We start from the raw sequence: 19838 nt of genomic DNA, 5'->3' as shown, positions 1-19838 counted from the left end.
GGAGGATTCATGAGATCCAAAAGGGACTCTTAGTATAAGAAGACAAGGGAAGATAACTTAGCTTCTGCCATCTTGAGACAGATGCCATGCACATTGCTTTGCATACAGGCTAGTTATTTGGTTTAAATAGGCATTCCATTATAATGTGGTAGATAGCCAAAGAAGAGCAGAGGAATTCACCACAGATCTGCTCACCAAATATTTTCTGACATATTGAGGAGGCAGTGAACAATAGTAGCTTGGAGAAAAATCACTACATTGGCTCTGGGTTGTATTTTCCATTTTAATTAAATTTCCTATTTGTCCATTCTGTGTAGGCCCTGGCCCTATGTTCCATGCTATTTTGCATGGCCAGTGAAATCAGGAAGAGCCCATCATTTGAAACTTGGAGGCATCTAAGTGATTTTGTTGTATTTGCTCGGCAGAAGGCTAGTGTTTTCTGAGTTTGGGACATACTTTCAGACTCAGGGTGTCAAGTGACAGACTGAGGGGCTCTCTGGTTACCAGTTCATATGTTAAAGAGGTTCTTTCCCATCAGTTTACCCATTGCATTCAGTACTCTTCCCCATTTTTCTTTTCAGCAGTGGATAGCCCAACAGTGAAGCCCAGCAGGCTCAGGTTGGTCATCAGGTGGTTGTTCCCGTTAGACCTCTTGTGAGCAGGATCTCCTGTTGGTGGGTGACCAGGGAAGGAGCCACCTGTATTTTCAAGACACAGATTTGCAAAGGAAAGAAAACTGATTAGGAGTTTTCTCAATGTAAATAAATAAATAAATAAAATCTTAAATATCTCAAATAAGTAAATAAAATCTTAAAACACAATCAAAGGAAGATTGTTTGCATGTCAGGAGTGGCTTATGTTACTATTCTCCAGACCCAGCTAGGCAATTTTATATTAGCCAGATGTGACTTGGTACCATTGCAAAGCTTTAGTAGCATATATGTGTGCCTCTGTACACCTTTCTTTTATTTTTATTTATTTAATTTTGATATTTGCTTTACCCCAACCTCTCCATAGCAAAAAGAGAGTGCAATTAAAGTTGGGTAAAATCAGTTTTGCTTTGAACCACTTCATAGTAAAATCTTGCATTAGTGACAGACTTATGTCATTTGTATACATATAAGAAAATCAAAAGATGAGTTATTTTAATACTTTTTTTTCTCAAAATGTATTAACCAGCAAAAGAATTAATTTACTGTATCCAGTTGTTCTATTGAAGCTGATTGTTTAAGTATGCATTAAACATTTGCAGAAGAGATTGGGCACTGCTGACCAAATTTCCTTTTCATGTTTTTATCTGAGTCAGAGCATGAGTCAGAACTAAAGGCAGCATTTTTTATAATCACAGTCTTGTTCTTTTTCTTTGATGTTTTTAGGTGGCAAAGTGACAAGTGCCAAAACTCAGGCCTCACTTTTCTGAAAGTGTCGACTTTCTGCCAGACCCAGAATAATGGATGTGAAGGACAGGCGACACCGCTCTCTGACCAGGGGACGGTGTGGCAAAGAGTGCCGCTACACAAGTTCCTCCCTGGACAGTGAAGACTGCCGCGTGCCCACGCAGAAGTCCTACAGCTCCAGCGAGACTCTGAAGGCCTATGACCACGACAGTAGGATGCACTATGGAAACCGAGTCACAGACCTAGTTCACCGGGAGTCAGATGAGTTTCCAAGACAAGGTAGGTAGAGCTGACCCCACTGACTTGCTCCGAGCTTCCTTACGTTCTTGCACTGTTGCGCGTTGATACCTGAGTTGGTAAAAACTGAAAGCAAAGCTTGCTGGCATCATCTGCCTTTTAGAGTTTAGTTTAAGACAACAATCCTTTTATCGACCCATAGCAGAATCCTGTGGGAATGACAGAAGTGCCTCTTTTGTCCTGAATGCTGAATTCCTTGACAATTTGGTGGTTGTTTTGGAGCCCCACAATGGTAGGTTTTGATAATTGTAACATAAGGCAAAGCTTTCGCTTGTAAGGGGTATTCTTGAGACCATTATATATCCCTGCCCTGAGGAACACAAAATTATCTGTGGTTTTTAAACTATTTTTCTTGAATCACATATACAAACCTCCAAGAGCTCGAATTTCTACTATTTTACACATTAAGCTTCTCAGTCAGATTCTCTTTGATTAAAACCTATTTGAACCTCCCCTATCCTGTGTAATATATAATTTCTTTCTTCTTCAGATGTGGTGTTAATTTTGTGTTATGCATTTGTCTTTTTGTGTTTCAGAGCATAGGTGAACTGATGTATGTTATTACCCCATTCCACATATCATTCTCCCTGTTACTTTCACCAAAACTTATTTTTCTTTCAGTATTTTGATTTCTTTGGGGAGGAGGATATTTTTCTCAAGCACTAACAGTTGGCATTCTCTTCATATCCAATATCCATGAAGAAGTTTGTTATCACTTGTCAAGGGTTGCTGTAAATGTATGGACATGTAGACTAAAGCAAAAACAGTGCTGAGAGGCAGTATGGCAAGGTTGACTCGCGAGGTCCATGTCTTGTGCTTTGTGTACCAGCCATGTGTGATTTACATGAAAAGCTTAGCAAACTTAGAAGAGAATGCACAGAAATACAGGGAATAAGCTGGGAAGTGTTCACTCTTCCAGTGCCAAGATTCGAGGCCTTGCCTGCTAGGTTATTGGCTCATTTGTTTGTAACATTGATTCTTTATTTCTTGTTTCATGCTCCTGTTCCTGAATATTGCAACTAATTCAATTCCTCTTGAGATACTTCAGCTGTGTCTCAGTTCTTTCTGGCTGCTATAACAAAATACCATAAACTGATGGCTTATAAACAATAGAAATTTATTTCATATAGTTCTGAAGGCTGAGAAGTCCAAGATACATGTACTAGCCAATTTAGTGTCTGGTGAGAGCTAGTTTTCTGGTTCTTGACAGCTATCTTTCTCTGTGTCCTCACATAGCTGAAGAGGATGGGGGGCGCTCTCTTGATTGTCTTTTATAAAGACATTAAACCCATGACTCAATCACTTCCCCAAAGCCCCACCTTCAAATACCACTGGAGATTAGGTTTCATTATAAGATTTGGCGGTTGGGGGGGGGTGTAGGAAATCACAAACATTCAATTGATAGCAGCTTGGAATTCCATTCCTGGTGGAAAATACCACACATATGTATTCTCTATGCGCGCGCACGCACACACATATCTGTAGTCCATTGTTTGTTATAAAAACATGTTCTCGTATGCTCCCAGTTAGCCTAGCTCCAAATTTTATACTGAACAGAGTATTTTTAAAAAATCAGCAGAATACTAAAAAAACAATTAAAAATTTTTTAATTACTTTAAAAAAATTGTACTTAACAGAATATTTTAAAAAAATCAACAGTTAAAATTCTATTTCTACTACAGTTGTAGACCCTTGCAGGATACAGTTTTTATTTAATCTACACTCTCCTGTTCTGAGTTATCTTCATGTAAATAAAACATACTTCAAACAGGGGGAGGGTTGCTTGAAAATTGTTCTGTATCAAATGTCTTTGATCTGTGAGTAACTTCAACAATTGTTTTACTTCACTACGTTCCTCTCCTGACCCCAAAGTGTATGAGTGAGAATTGGGCTTAATTAATTAAGGGAGTGTTTAAATTTCAAATATAAAGTATTAGGGCACTTGTTATTTCCTAGAGTGTCACTAATACAAGGTTCAAATATTTTGAAAGGTGATGCATGTTCAGCATGGTTGAAAACCTTTCATTTTCTACTAGATTTTTGGTTTTATTTACAGTGTTGCTGCATACATTTTTGTTTCTTATGATTTTGTGCTGAAATGTTGAGCCTTTTTCCTAAGTCTCATTAAAGGTGCATCCTGGTTTCTGGATCATTGTGCACTGAGCTGTAGATCCCAGATTATTGTTGAATTGTGGATCCTGTCACCTTTTCCCTTATTAATATTTACATAAAATGAAACTGAATGCTTGGGATTTTATGTTCAAATATACCTTTTTTCCTCCTGTTTAATCTTGTTCCTCTTCATTGATAATAATGGAAGTTGCTTGGCCATATCAAACCCATAGCTTTGCAATTAACAATTCACACATGCCGTGTGTTGTTATTGAGCCCATATTTGTTTGTGTAATGTGTTTACATGAATTAAAAACTGCAGGCCAAAAGTAGAAATGAAAAGGCATTGGAAAGTATTTGCATATGCAAGTGCAGTTCCTTCTGAAGACATCTATGAATTTATGCATGAAAATGTAGTCAGAGTCTGAGTGGATCTACTTTGATGGGTTCTAAAATTGAACTCAGGAAGTAAATAAGCACATATTTAAGGAGAGGAAGAGCAGGAGATACAATCTGGCAAGCATCATAGTCAATGTGAAACTTAGCCACTACAGAGAGGGTTAAAACAAATTTTACTCTCAGGAATAACAATAATTTTTAAATGTCATGCATTTCCCATTTTATTTTCTTATTCATGAAATCAAAGAGCAGGATCATCTCAGAACTTATTAGCCTAGAGGTACATTAGCAAGGATCATAGTGGGATCATCTCCTGTGGTATTCTTATTTAAAACCCAAGACACTGATCATAAAACAAACATGCTTCTCACATTCAAGCAAGTTTGGCAAACACGGTTGGATGACTCTCCAGATGCTCAGAGTGGAAACGAATTGCCAGCTTACTAAAAGTGATGTGGGGCCAGGGTCAGACCCTGTCCAGTTCCCCTGCAAGTATCTGCAAGTATCAAATGTGAGAACCTGCCAGATCCCAGCAGGAAAGAGAGGCTGGGTGTTCCCATGGGAAGCTTTTGGACGTTCTCATCAAATTATACCTTCTTCACCTGCTTTCAACACAGGATCAGCCTCTGCTCCTAAGAAGAGACAATGCAAATTACCTGTCCGGCCTCTATTATGCTGGATCCTCCTGGTGTGAAGGGAGAAAATTGCTGATCCTAGGTCTGTGGCCATTCGAGTAATTAGTAATTAGTAAATGACTAATGCTGCACTGAAGAGCATCCTAGTGGTCTGAGAGTTAATGCACCTGACAGAAGTGACCAGTAGTCTAATCCCCGGTCAGACCCAGCCTCAGTCTAACGTGTGAAATAGATGCCACTTCGAATAATGAAGGTCAGGCAAATGCCCAGACAGATTGTATAAGCTTGTTCTTTGGGACCCTGAAGTAGGGTAGAGAGCAGTGTGATACACAGGACATTCCCCCATGACTTGTGAGCCTCAAGTTAGACTTGAACTCTGCTTTTGCATTATAATGTGCCTGTGACTCTGGTCTACATTCTGTGTTTCACCAGGATTAGTACACCATTTTCAGATGTATTAAACAAGAACAACAAAAGAATAATGGCTAACATCCATTGAGCACTTTCTATATGTCAGGTGTCAGTCTAAGCATTTTGCTTATATTAACCCAGGGGAACATTCACAACAGAGTTGTGAGGTGGGTTCTGTTACTACCCCTTTTTGCCGGATAAGGAAACTGAGCCCCGGAGAGATTAAATAAATCATTCCAAGGCCACAAATACAGGAATTGGTGAAGACAAGTTTTAAATCCAAGAAGTTGAATGCGAGAGATGTGTCTTGAACTTGAACTACTGTGTTTGATCCCCTCCCGAATAAATAAATAAACAAAAATAAGCCATTAATGCCCAAGTCAAAGGCTATGAAGTTCGGTATATAAACCTTTATGGCATCAACTCCTTTAAACACTTCTTACTGTAGGAACTGCACTTGTTAACTTGAATGTCTCATGAGCACTACCACCAGCACTGCTGATCTCAATTCCTATGCCCACCCGTTCGCCTCCACAACTGTCTCAAACTCCCTGCAGGCATTTCTACCTACAGTAGCTCTCCACAGCCACCACTGTAGGAAAAAGCTCCTGCTGTCAGAATGTGTGTCAGCTGTTAGCACCGATTCTTTGCCCTCCCCTCTAGTCATCACCTTTTCCCACAACCTCTCAACCTGGAACACTAACCAAGAAAGGTGTTACTATCTAAATGATATTGCTCAGGTAAGCAGAACTGACTGGCTTCTGTGCCAGGCAAGGCCCAGTGGGCCAGAGAGTTCAGCCAGGCTTCTCATGCCTCAAAAAGCCCTTCTTTCCAGTTAGAACTGCAAGTCTCTGGAGACGGGGCCAAGATTGAATTCTTTCTCTGCACCTCAGGCTGTCTCTTTGGGTCAAGGTTGAGGAAAGAATTGGGGGAAGATTGGATTTTTGAAAATATGCTTGCATCAGTTCCCTCAATCAGTTCTAGCACAGATACAACTTTCACCATTACTTTGATGCACTTAAAAAATACACAAAGACATACACACATACACATTTTAGGCTACCTTTGATTTTGGTATTTCATAAATCAGTTTTCACTCTTGTCATCTTTAGAATAATTGAGGCAATAAGTTTTACTCTGTATAACCTGTCCTGGCATAAATTTAACCTGTGCTAGAAACTCACGAACCACTATAAGCTCAAGTGTTAACTATAGTCATTCAATCAATATATATAAGAATTGGTGAAATAATCTAGAAACCTGTGAGCGTTCCACCTATACCAGAGTCTTAAAAAACTTATTTTTCCACTGTACCCAAAGCAACAGTTGGAAGGATTCTATTTTGAAAACCACAGCCATTTACCTACAAAGAACATCTTTTGTTTTAGTGACATTCAAGTTTGTCCGGTCAGTGTTTGGAAGGCTAAAAAGTACCTTGAGGAGATTACTTTTAATTTATTCTCCCACCTCTAGGCAGGACTTCTTTTCATAACTCAACTGAGAATAACCCGCTCCTTCTAATTCTTTGGTTGTGTTGTTGATGTATTATTATTCCTATTCCTATTCCTATTATTATTATCATTATTATTATTTTAAGAAAAAGAGACTTTACAGTCTTTCAGTGTAATATGATCCATTGTCTCCTTGCTGGCTAACTTGAATCCTTCTTGCTTCATTTGAGAGACATATAGGAAAGCAGTTAAGAATAAAGACCCAGGGACGCCTGGGTGGCTCAGTGGGTTAAAGCCCCCTCCTTCCGCTCAGGTCATGATCCCAGGGTCCTGGGATCGAGCCCTGAATCGGGCTCTCTGCTCAGCACGGAGTCTGCTTCCCCCTCTCTCTCTGCCTGCCTCTCTGCCCACGTGCGATCTCTCTCTCCCTGTCAAATAAATAAATAAATAAATAATCTTAAAAAATAAAAAAATTTAAAAAAAAGAATGCAGACCCAAAGGTCAACAGTCTGTACCCCAGTACTGATGTGTTGCATGGGTGTGAGCTTGATCAAATTCTAGAACATAGACCCTCTGAATCTCATTTTCTCTCTCTGCAAAAGTTCCCACATTATAGTTATAGTTGTTTCTATGATTATGCATTTATCATGATATGGATGCTATCTTTCTTTTAATAAGTGCTGAATAAATGCTAGTGGTTTTCATCATTATCATTTTAAGTTTGTTGCCGGCATAAGTGGTCAACATTGGCTCTCCACCTCTCCTAACATTGTATGCAAGAGAATATTTTTTCCTTGGATTAGTTTCTTATGACTTGCAAAAATACTGACATCTTCAAATCCAGAATTTTTCTTCCAGTTGTTGATAAAGTATGTTTGACTCCCTGTGCACCATACCTTTTGCTACCAAAGATGAACATAACTCAATATTACTTCCCTATTTTTAGAAAAAAGGGAAAATACCATCTAACAACTGTCAGCCGATGCCAACACACTGTAAGAGAGTTGCTAGTCAAACAACTTTACAAGTAAACAAAGAAAAAAGATCAGGAAAAAAAAAATGCTCTAATGTGGTGTCATTGGATACAGATTTGTTTTAAAGATGTGCACTTTATGCATAAAAATAAATGTGAATTTTAAGGCTGAGTTTGATTAAGGAAAGGTTTTATCCTTATAAACTGGAGAAAATTAATCCATTCTCATCACTCTATAGGTAATAACTTGGAGTCCTTGCCACTTAGTGATTCAGTCTTCTTTGGATTTTCTTTGTTGTATTCACTGCCCTTCTGGTATTAAATCTATTGTCAATTCTGCATTCTACTCTGAATCTAACTTTATCTGAATTTCTTTCCTTCTTTCTTTCTTCTTCTTTTTTTTTTTTCTGTTTTTCTGAGATCTTCTCTAGTTTTGCCCTTAGCCATGCTTTCTTTCTTTTCTGTGGCACTTTCTTTATAACAGTCCATTTCCTCTAACTTCCACATTCAGTTTCTACTTTTCAAGACTTTTTCAGTTACAAGTGAAAGTAAGATAATATTCTGACTGAAACAAGCTTATGCAAAATATGTGATGCCTTATCTTACATCACTGGAGGATCTAACAGTACATCTGGACCTACATGTACCATCTCTTATTTCTCATTTTCTGACTTGGCTTTGTTCTTTGGGGAGATCTGTTTGAAGATCTCTGTTGATAATCCTACTCTCACAGTCTGTGCCCTCTGTAACATTGTTGGAAAGGGTCAGATCCAAATAGGCCTGACAGGGGCACATGCTGATGACTCTGTCACTCTGACTTTTCTTGGCCATGTCTTTGACTTAGGCCTGCTCTGTGCTTGGAGATGGCTTATGGTGAGTACCTTCTAAACTGGATAGAATGAATCCTATATTGGAAAGAAAGGCTCTAGTGTCAGAGTGGGTGAGGAATACTAATTGGCCTAATACAAGATGATCCTAACCCTGCTGATACTCAAGTCTAACATAAATGGTATTTCCAAGCTCCATTTCTACTTTTCTAACTGCTCCTGGAGTATGTCTTCCTAAGTAGTCCAGTAGAAAACTTAATTGTCTTTTCCTCAAAATCTGTTTCCATTTTTATTTCCTAGCTTTTGGAAATTGGTATCACAACTCACATTTTTGGTCTTCCAAGAAGACTCTTTTTTCTTTATATTGATGTTCATCAAGTTATGATGGTTATTCTTTCTTAATTTATCTTTTGTCCAAGTTTCTCATTTCATAGGAAGCTTCCAACCTTTCAAGACTGAACAACTGCTTCACCATTTAAATTCTCTCCTTCCCTTAGTCCTTCCCCTGCCCCCCCTTTTTTTTGTATCATAGATAATCTTGAATTTCTAAAACAATGCCCTATTTTTGCCCCTTCATTCAAATTAATCCAAATGTATTTTGGGGTATCCATGAGACAACTGTATTAAGTTATGGTGTATAGCAATGAATAAGGCAAACACAGTCTTGTAACCACACAAACTTGGTATCCTAAAAAGAAAAGATTTAACAGACATGTAACTAGGTATGTCTGATAAACACCAAAAAGGGAAAATACCATGTGATTCTGGAGAGGCATCTAACCGAGTATTGTGCATCAGGAATGTCAGAAATCATGACATCCTTTCATACATTTGAAGGATGAGGAGTTGGATGATCAGATTGCCAAAAAATTTTCATGCAAAAGATATAGAATGTGCAGAGGTCCGGAGATGACAAATTTTGGTTATTCTAAGAATCTAAAAGAAGTTCAAGTTAGCTGAATGTCGAGTGGGGACAAATGAGCTACAATGGTAGGATGAAAGTGGGTCATGATGCTTTTTGAGGAGATAATGCTGGCTTCAGTTTATGGAACATATTGCAGGGAGAGTGAGGTAGGTTAGGAGAGTGTGTTTCATGGAGACAAGGGAGCTTAGTAGTCGGACTTGGAATGATGGATTTGAAAATGTTGTTAAGCCACAAAGATTGTTGACTTTTTAAGACTCTGTACAAGTGGAGGCATAATATTGTTCTGGGACTCTTAGGCATTAAGAATTTTACCTTTCTGATGCTGAGTATTTAAAGAGCCAAGAAAGGTCAATGCTTGTAATTAAGCCTTTAAATGGAAGTGCATAGATTGTTAGTTCAAGTTCTCCTGGAGTGGTAACATATGCCTGAGTATAAAAATATAGCATTGTTACAAGAGTTTAGATTTTTTTCCCCTCAACTTTACTAGGTTCCTGTCTATGTAAAGAGTAGCATTCAGCAATAGAGCACCTCCTATGGATCCATGACAAGAAAAATACGGGTAAAAGATTATGTTTTATCTATCTCTTTTCTGTGTGACCACAGTACCTTGTTCATTCTCTATCATTGGCTTAGGAAATCAGAGACTCAGCATGTATGTTGGTGGGGGGATTAATGTTGTGTGTGCAAGTGAGTGTGTATCGTATTCCTGCCGATTGGTAACTTGACTAGCAGAGCTGAGGATGTTTAGAATGTGGGGTCAATACTTTCTGGCAACTGATGGGAGAAGCATGAAGATTCAAGGACTAAAGTTTCTGGTTATGGCAACTGTCTCAATGTCAGTGCTCGTCACTGGGGTTTGAATTAGAGGACGAGCTGGTTTGTGGGTAAAGATAGGACAGCAAGTGTGGACCTTTTGAGTTGCAGGTGCCCTTAGGCCATGCACATGTAGATATCTAATAGGCAGCAGAATGTACAGGCTTTGAAATTCTCCTGAGAGATTTGAGCTGGATAGAGATTTAGGAGTTGACAGCTAATAATTTCACAGGACTCAGTGTGATCATCCAGGAAAAATGTACAAGGAAAAGAAATAAGAAGCTCACATGGGAACACAGGTAATCAATGGACAGGAAAAAGAAGAAGATCCTGAAAAGAGAGTAGGGAAAAAAAAAATTCCTTTGCACGCTCTACTCAGTCCCAATTTGACTGCGTATTCCAGGCATAAATAAATCATATAGCTCTGATTTTATTTCCCACTCCCCTATTCAGAGGTGGCCTCCTTTTTATCCCTTAAATCAGAGGTCACAAAGTTAATGCACACAGGCATATGTAGCCCCTAGATATGTTTAGTCCAGCTTACAGATGGCTTTAGAAATGTTGAATCGAGTGCCTGTAGCCAGTCCATTCACATTCCAGTTTGCCACAGGCCACATCTCTTGCCTTTTGTCTTCTCCGGTCTCTCTTCAGTCACTGACTTTCTCTGCCCAGCCCCTGAAGGCCATAGCAATAGCCAAAATAACACGTACCTTCCTCTGCCCATTTCTTCTTTGTAGAATACTTATCTGCCTATTCCAAATCCCATCTTCCCACAAGGATTCATGTATGAACCACCTCTTTGGTGAAACCTCTGCCTTCTGAACTCGGGTAGCCCTTCATGAGCTGTTATTGTTACTCTTAGCCTAGGTCTGAGTGAATGACTCAGCATACAGGGCATGTAGCTTCGGACTCCCGCGAAAAGGAAGATAAATAAAACACTGTGCAGTTTTGTGCTGTAACTCATGGTTGCGACTCTAAGAGAATTTATTCTTATTAGCGGCTTGTTTCCTGTTCCGAGAAGAATTTAAAGCACACCTCAGAAAAGGAGCTTAGAACTTAGAACACGTGGGCTGTGTGTCTGTCCAGCATGACAGTATCAGATCCCACACTGTGAAATGCCAACTTGCAGGAGTTTTCCCTCACACACCCTGACATTCATATATTGCACTAATATTTGCTTTTTGTGAGTACTGGTGATCACTCTCAGCTCTTCTGTGCTGGTGCCACAGATTGCCGTCGTGCCTCTGTAGGGACCTACTGTGTCATATGTGTAGGAGGCCTTTGGTGCAATGTGATCTGTGACAGGATATAATTCCGACCGGGAGCTTTAGAGAAACAGCTGTGAGAGATGGAGTGATTGCCAATGTCAGGCTCACCATGCCTTACGGTGTGGGTCCAGGAGGGGTGCCACCCCACCCACTGATGAATCATCACACTGATATTATCAAAGGAGACATTACATTTTCAGTGTCATGTTTTAGGTTTATAATTTAATTTTCAGCTCTGGCAATTCCAGAAGCAACCCTCCAGACATATGAAGAGGAGGGGGCTGGTGTGTACCCAAAATGAATTTATGTTCATTTCTTGAGCACCTTAATTGGCATGCATATCTCCCAAGCCCTCTCTCCGTGCTGTAGCCAAACTTCCTTGCACCAAGTTACTCAATATTCCTCCTGCACTGACTGCTTTCCTTTCCACTCAACCTCAAGCCAGATCTACTTTAGCAATAAATCTCTGCTGGGAGCGATCAGAACAAATACAGAGTGTGCACAAAGATATTAAAAATAAGCGCAACACAGACTTATTTAATAATGTCCAACAGTCTTTTATAATATTTGGAATATTTTCCCAAAGTTACTATGAGCATTATCTTTAATGCATTTTCTCAAAGATAGAAAGATCTTTTTGGGAATTCAAAAACAACAACAAAAAAAAAACAGGAAATCAGATGGACTCCGTTTTATTCACGGTTGAATCTGTTATTCTCCTTCCTTTTCAGGTCTTTTTCTTTGGCCATAGCCACAAAATGTGAAGCTTCTCTTTGTTCACCCTGATTTATGAATAGTAGGCATTGGGCAGTTGCTGTCCCAGTGGGATGCATTTTATTTTAAAAATAGTTTGCAGCACTTCCTTTTAAATCCCCCCACGTCTCCTGCCACCTTGGCCATCTAATACATGCTTCTCGGTTCATCCTTGTGCAGGTGAAGTCCGCTTCACGTGTGGGAATTAAAGCACTGAATTTATCTGTAGCACTTTGAACCAAAACGTGGAATTTATTTAAAGAGTAATTCCAATGGATTAAATATGTTGCTATGGATCTGTTTGCTTAATGTTTAATGTCCTAATGTTTAATGTCCTAAAAAAAAAAAAAAATCCAGTCAACTGCAAGGCAAACATCCAAAGCCCAAACAAATTCCTCTCAAAATGACTGCCAACTCAGGTGATGTTATCACTTGAAGACCTCTGTTCATCGGACAGCTGTGGGTTCAAATTCTTCTTAGTTCACAATGACAATTCAGTGAATGCTCACACTCTGACCCCCATTTGTATGTGTCGCAAAAGCCCTGCCTGGAGATGACCCACTTCACACTTTCTGCTTCACAAACTCAGAGACTGAACAGCAGGGAGGCTACAGCAAAGCACTGAGTTGTCTTCGCTGAGCAGTGAGGGGACAGCGAAGGTGGCTGGAACCCCATGCCATTTCTGTCTCTGGACGGGTGGTAACTCATTAGACTCTTCTGGGGAGTTTTGAAAAGTTCCCATGCCCAAACCCTGCCCAGGACTAATTAAATCATTGGAAGGTTGGACTAAGGCATCAATATTTTTATATAAATACCTCAAAGGATTGAGTGTAACTGGATGAACTCTGTAGAATATAACCACTTCTTTGGTAACTGATAGCATTTCAGACATACAGGGCCTCCTGCTTGGGATAGTAACTTGGAATCTCCCTTTCCACTCAGAAGCCCATCATTCTAGCTTTAATAGAGCTTCCTAATCTCTAGAGGGTTTTGCTTAATAAATGCCATGTTGCTGGGAGCTCTTTATATAGTATTTCCAAACCAATAATGAGCAGCCATTTTCCTGCATATTTGGTGTTCCAAGTCCCTGGTTGTCAGGATCCACCTCTTTGTTCTGAGTCCGAGGAAGCAAGTGGACTGATTCGTTTAGCACTCCTACGTCTTATCTTACATTCTGCTAAACATTAAATGTGAGAATTTAATGTGAGCATCTGGCTTAGAATATAGCACATAATCAATTAATTATATCCATTGATCTAACATCTTCAACATCAAAGCAGTAGTGATGAATTGAAGCCTACTCTTGGAAGAGACACAATTAAATTATGTTTATTTTGGAAGATGAAGCCAGGGAGGAAAGATAGTGTTACTAGTAAGGCCCTGCTTGCTTTTCACTGTGAATATTTCTGAAGTCTAGGAATAGTTCAAGTCAGGGCGAAAAGTCCAACATCCACAGGAGAAGGCAGGTAAGATCAAGGAATGAAACAAGCTGGGTTTTCAGCTATGTGTCGGGGACAGAGACTGTCCCGATTTGGATTATGTAGGTCCAGGCAGTGCCTGTCAGCTCTGGCAGTTTGGTGCCCTTTGGGAATTCAAGGTTAGTGTTCTAGATCTCACAACTTAACAAGAAAACGAGAAATCGGGATTTCTTTTCCATAAAATCCTCAGGTTTTATATGTTGCTGTAAAGTACTCTTGGAGGTCTTTAATTAAGCTCTGCACAACATGCCGGCCTGTTTTCCTGCCCTGGAATTTTCTGATGATAAGGTGCTAAATGCTCTTAAGTGTGAGGACAGTCAAGTGTGTGCCATCCCAGAATCAGCACCTGTGGGGCCACCTTGACCAGTGGGTTTAGAAGCCAGTGCATAGGAAGCTGATGACAAATTCTCCTTTCCTTCATCCTGAGAAACATAGCCTAAGGCTCCTTGGAAGGCCCCAGCCCCATCATCACTAGGTTCCCAGTGGCCAACTCTATCACTCATCCTTATATTGGCTCTTCTTCTGTCCTGTTTTTCACCTTGTCCCTTACTCCTACTCCTCTGAATCACTTCCCAAATAAAGTATTTATTCACAAAAATTCTCAGCCTCTGCTTTTAGGGCAAGGTGGGTCAAGGCCTTTGGCAGCTAAGTCATTTTGAGATACTGTGTAGGCCAAAAGAAGACTATCTATCTGGGAGACATAGCTCTCAAAGATGCCAGCATAGGACTTCTTAGTTGGGAACTGATTGATTTAAAAAGAAGATACTGAACTTGTATTACAGATATGGCTTGGTATTTACTAAATTTTAGAATGTTAGTGGTTTGTTTATTTTACATAAAAAATTATGATTTGTTTGGTCTGTTGGTTGTTTTTTAAGAAAAACAGTAAACTTTTAATTTTAGAATAGTTTTAGATTTATATGAAAGTTGCAAAAATATACAGAGAGTTCCTGCTTGGTTGTCTTTGTTGTTGTTGCTTTTAGTACATGTGAGATTTCTCACTACATGCCTGGGAAAACTGATAGCGCTTTTTCCCCTTGGAAAGCCATCACATCAGACCTCTGTGCAGAATAGCGAGCTGTAAATATACCCTGTAAGTTCCTTGAGCATGAAGACAGTGCCTCATTCATCTTTCCATCCCTCTTAGTACCAGCTATAGTGCCATTCACGGAGATATTTAATAAATATTTATTGAACAGGATTCCCATGATACACGAGAATTTGGAGAGATCGCATCTAGTCCCAAAGCTCTCCCTCATCTTCCCTGACCCCCTCCCCACCCTAGCCTAGGGCATCTGTTGGCCCTATGTTGTTTCAATTTGGCCACAGCAGATTGGGAAGGAACATTGGAAGGCACATTTTTTTACTCAAAGCTGACTCTGCCAGACCCCCTACTCTCTCTGCATGATCAAGTGATCTTTGTTGCCAAACAAAGCCAGAGCTGCCTCTTGGCCACCCCCGGTACCATGCGAGCTTTCTAGGACATGCCTGTGCGCTGCATGTCAGAATGTATTTTTAGCCAAACCCTGAGTGAAAGCCAATGTGCATTTTGTTTCTTTTTTATATCCTCTAAGCACACATCTTACTTGTGTTCCGGGTGACTAACAAAAACAGTAATAATAACACATGCTGTAATTTCAGCCTCAGATTTCAGAGACCTTCAGGAGGTCTTTCATTAACCCTTTTGAGGAAACTCAAACGGCTGGATCTCAAAGCCATAAGAGGTAGAATTAATATCTGTGCAAACAACTTACTTTTTGTTCAACATCAATTTACATCTCAGGAGAATGATTTGTCATAGAATGTTTAATTATGTAGCAGCTTAATACCGTAAGCTGCTTGCTTTCGGTCTTTAACAGAATTAGGATTCAGCATGCTGGAGCACGGGCTCAGCATATTTTGTAAAGGGGCTGGGGCAGGGATGAAATGAACAGAAGGAATCCTCTTTCACGGAGTGTTTGGTTGGTTGGTTGGTTAATGATAATACTTCCCATTGCATACTTTTGAAGTACCACGTGTTTCTCGGTGATCTTCCATGAATCAACTCAGTATCACCCCCATTTTAACAGTGGAAAACTGAAATACCGAGATCGTGATCATCAGAGCTAAGAGGACAGTGGGAACTCATTTGAGGATTTTCAGCTGAAGAGCAGTAGAATATCATTATGGTACAAAGAAGTCGCTGACTTCTCAGCGGGAAACGAAGCCAAAGGTAGAATGTAAGCAAGAAGAACAGGTACAAGCCATCCAGGATTACTTTAAGGGGAAACAGCATCCCAAATCCTAGAAGCTGGTTCAAGCGTGTCTGACAGAAATTTGTGACATCTCTGAGTTCATCTATACACCGAAGGCAAGAAGTTCACTCCTTGTACTGAATTTGCTAAGAGTTACAGAGGTGAGCAGCGGATGTTTTATGGATCACGAAGAAAGCACATTTCAGTCAGATCATGACCCATATCCCTAAGTTTTGCTTTCTGGATCAGAACAATGGGTCCCATCCTTTTTTTTTTTTTTTTTTTGCCTTATCTTAAACCATGTATCCTCCACTAGCTTCCACCCCTTGCAACTTCTTTTGGAAGGCACAGTAAATATTGCCTTCTTGTTGCTCAGTCATCCTTAGTGGGCAGTGATTCCTTGGCTTTTTAAAGGTGATTTAATTTAGGTATGTCACAGTCCTTTTTTTCTTAAAAGAACCTTTTTTTTTTTTTTTTTTTTAAAGATCAAAAAACCCTCTGTCATACACAAACATACCCATCCTCAATTCTGTGGAATATCATAGCTTCTCATTCACAGAGAGCTTTCACAGGTGGGTGCAGGAATGCCAACTAAACTACATGTTGAGGAAACAAGGCAAAGAAGTGGATGGGAGTTCATCTTGAAAATCATTCATTTATGGGACTTCTTTAGCCTCCAAGCCAATTATTCTGAGAACTCTGTCTTTTTGAAGCTTTTTATTTATTCATCTAGTACCCTTCATCTATTTCTGCAATTCTTTATCACTTTAATAATCTTCTCTTGTCTAACGCAGAGACAAAAGAGTAGTAACAGTAATGTAAATAGCTAAAGTTACTGAGGTTCCTACCTTAGTATGTGTGCCTCATACCTATGAGGTTTATAAATAAAAATCATCATTATTCTTTTTTTTTAAGATTTTATTTATTTATTTGACAGAAAGAGATCACAAGTAGACAGAGAGGCAGGCAGAGAGAGGGGGAAGCAGGCTCCCTACCAAGCAGAGTCCGATGCGGGGCTCGATCCCAGGACCCTGGGATCACGACCTAAGCAGAAGGCAGAGACTTAACTCACTGAGCCACACAGGTGCCCCCAAATCATCATTATTCTTAAGGGGAACCAAGGTTTTGAGGGGTTAGTTACCCTTCCCAAGGGCAGGCAACTTGTACATAACTGGTGGAAAGAAAATCAAATCTAAGCAATCTACCTTTAGTGCTGCTGTCTTTTGTGCTAAGAAGTGTTTGTTGATTGACTATATAACAATAATACTTTCCTCAATACTTGCTGGAGGGAAGAAATGGTCTGAACAGACAGCCTGCTGAAGAGCAGAGTATCATTAGAGCTATTAAGACAATGCAGAGGGTTATTTTGGTGCACAGATCTGAGCAGCCAGATGGAAATTGTAGTTCAGCCTTAGTGTTGTCAGACAGCAGAGGCTGTGGGCAAAGGGGAAGGCATGGGTGAGTGATTTTTGACTGTTTATCTCGAATGTGTGTGGCCAATGTCACTCCCATCTCTGATGGCTGTGATTTATTCTATTATACTGTCAGGATTAAAACACCTTAGCAGAAGAAAAATAAAGGGAGAGATACAAATGCTGTGTCATCGATGTGACAGATGCTATTTCTCTGGAAACCATAGATGATGAGGATACGGTAACTCTCTCAAAAATGCTGTGAACATATAATATCTGAGCCAGACAAACTCTCAGGGCTGATCTATTTCACACCACTCACTTGACAGATAAGGAAACTGAGGCCTAGAGAGCTTGGGAGGTGGCCAAGGTCACGTAAGCTTCCAAGTTCAGAGCTGGGATTCTAGTTCAGAATTCATCCAGCTAAACCACCTGCTGGCCAGGTTCCTTGTTCTCTCCCATAAATTCGTGGGGTCGAGTTTACGTTGACTGAGGAATCTATTTATATTTAACAAGAGTGAAGCAGGAGACGTGGGTGGGGAAACTATCCTTTGCCTCTCCAGTATTCATGCGCGAATCATTTAAACATCAAAACCGAGGTCTTCAGCTGTTCTCACGTGTGTGTGTGTGTGTGTGTGTGTGTACTATATCCTCTCCTTTCTCTGAACCCAGAGGAGATAGTTCTCACCTCCTCACCCCTGTTAAGTGATGGGCTGGACCATTATCTGACTGCTGTAGTCTCCAGCTCCTCACCCATCTTTACCTCAAGTTCTTCATCCCTGTGTCTCTCTCCTGCTGTTTCCTGCGTGAATAGATGGGGTGAATCAGAGCACATCAGAGTTCCAGATAGCTGAGAAAGCCACCTCCTGCCTCCTGCTTCACATGTGCCCTTGTGCCGATCTCCAGCAACTCAGATTTTCCAGCAATTCAGGACACAGAATTTGAAGTAGGGAGAAATAGCTTTGAGCCTCTGCTGGACCATGGCGAGCCACGTGATGCTGGGAGGGTCTTAGACAAAACTCCCTGGGGCAGAGTGTATTCCTCTCTACAGTCAGTGTCCTAGGACCCACTCCAAAGTTTTACATGTGGGGTGAAGTTTATTAATGATGAAATACCCGTTAAGCAGTATTTGTTATCACCAAATTGTTGAGGGGGGTGCAATGCCTATGACAGATTTCTTTGTAAACTCCATAACTCTATTCAAAATCCTATGTGCTCAGACACATTCATGTATTAACAGAGACCTCCTGAGTATGGTCCAGCCCAAGAGACTGAGCCCAGGAGCCCCCAAACCGTGAGATCTCTCAGGTACCAGAGGAAGCTGTGTCCCCTCACGCCTCACAGCCCAGCAGAGCCATTCTCTGTCCACCTGGGGCCAATGTCTTTCCCTCTGAATTCCAATTACCACTTGGTGGTGTGGCAACATTTCTTGTGGTCCAGATCTCACAAAGTCCCACTTACCAATATGCCATCAAGCTCTACCTATATTACTCCATTTCTAAGAGAGAAATCTGCCATGGAGGCTTCAAGTTGAGATCACAGTGTTTCCGGTTTCTAATCGGGGGTGGGGGTGGGGTGGGGAGTTAGGGCAGACACACAAAAGTAAAACCGAAGGAAACTACTGTGGGGGTGAGAGCAGGGGCAGCAAGGGTGGGGACGCTCCTGCTTAAACAGTTTGCACTCATCTCAGACCAACCTAACCACTGAATACTTTTACCTTTAGAACTGCTTTGAGTCCTAAATGATCTAATTTTGTAGGGACTTGAATCTTTGTCTGTATAGGGGGAGGTTTACATTTAAAAATAACTTTTCTAAGAGAATGTTCCTGTCTCCCCTAATAAGCCTCCTACGTTGTGTCCCTTACTTGAGGCAGGTGAGCTTGGTATGAATGTAGTTGCCACACAGGAAAAACAAAGACCGCCATTCTCCCTCTCTCTGATGGCAGAATAAATGCATTCTCTTCCAAAGCTCAAACCAAGTGTATCCCTCAGAAAAATGAACATCTGTAAACAGCTTGAAAGCCTCAGATGCTGTTTGCTTTGTTCTCTCCCCCATGCAAACCTTAGGACTGCAGAAAGGAGTCAGGACGTCAAACCCAGACTCGTGACTTTAAACCATGGAAGATCACTCAGTGAACCATCAAACACTTACCTGCGGCCAGCTTTATCCCTGGTATTGTTTAGGAGCTAGAAATAGAGACATGGAAAAGGTACAGTCCATGCTATAAAGAAACCCACAAACTAATGTGAGGCCATAAAGAGAGCCGTATAACCCTAGTACCACACAGAAACTACCATGGCAAACAGAAGCACTGAGTATTATGGGAGCAGAAGAGAGGTTTCCCAGAGACCACTCCAGGTACAGATTCTGTGCTATGAGTGAGGGCTGAGTGTGCTAAAGGTTTCCTAAGATCCATTTAGGTTTGTTCTAGTGTGAACTAGATTACTAAAATA

The 19838-nt window shown here is 40.5% G+C and overlaps 1 protein-coding gene across 1 annotated transcript in view; it reads left to right on the top strand.

Annotated features, from left to right (window-relative positions):
- Positions 1–1450: 1450 nt before the first annotated feature.
- Positions 1451–19838, top strand: part of LOC111140927 (teneurin transmembrane protein 2) — a 934316-nt gene continuing 915928 nt past the window's right edge. The window contains exon 1 of the mRNA XM_022493193.1: positions 1451–1676. Coding sequence (XP_022348901.1) covers positions 1451–1676 — 226 coding nt within the window. The remainder of the gene's footprint in view (positions 1677–19838) is intronic.

This window comes from Enhydra lutris, unplaced genomic scaffold (assembly GCF_002288905.1).
Source record: "Enhydra lutris kenyoni isolate GAN:26980312 unplaced genomic scaffold, ASM228890v2 scaffoldscaffold5, whole genome shotgun sequence".
Classification (NCBI taxonomy): Eukaryota; Metazoa; Chordata; class Mammalia; order Carnivora; family Mustelidae; genus Enhydra; species Enhydra lutris.
This window is presented reverse-complemented; position numbering and strand designations above follow the sequence as displayed.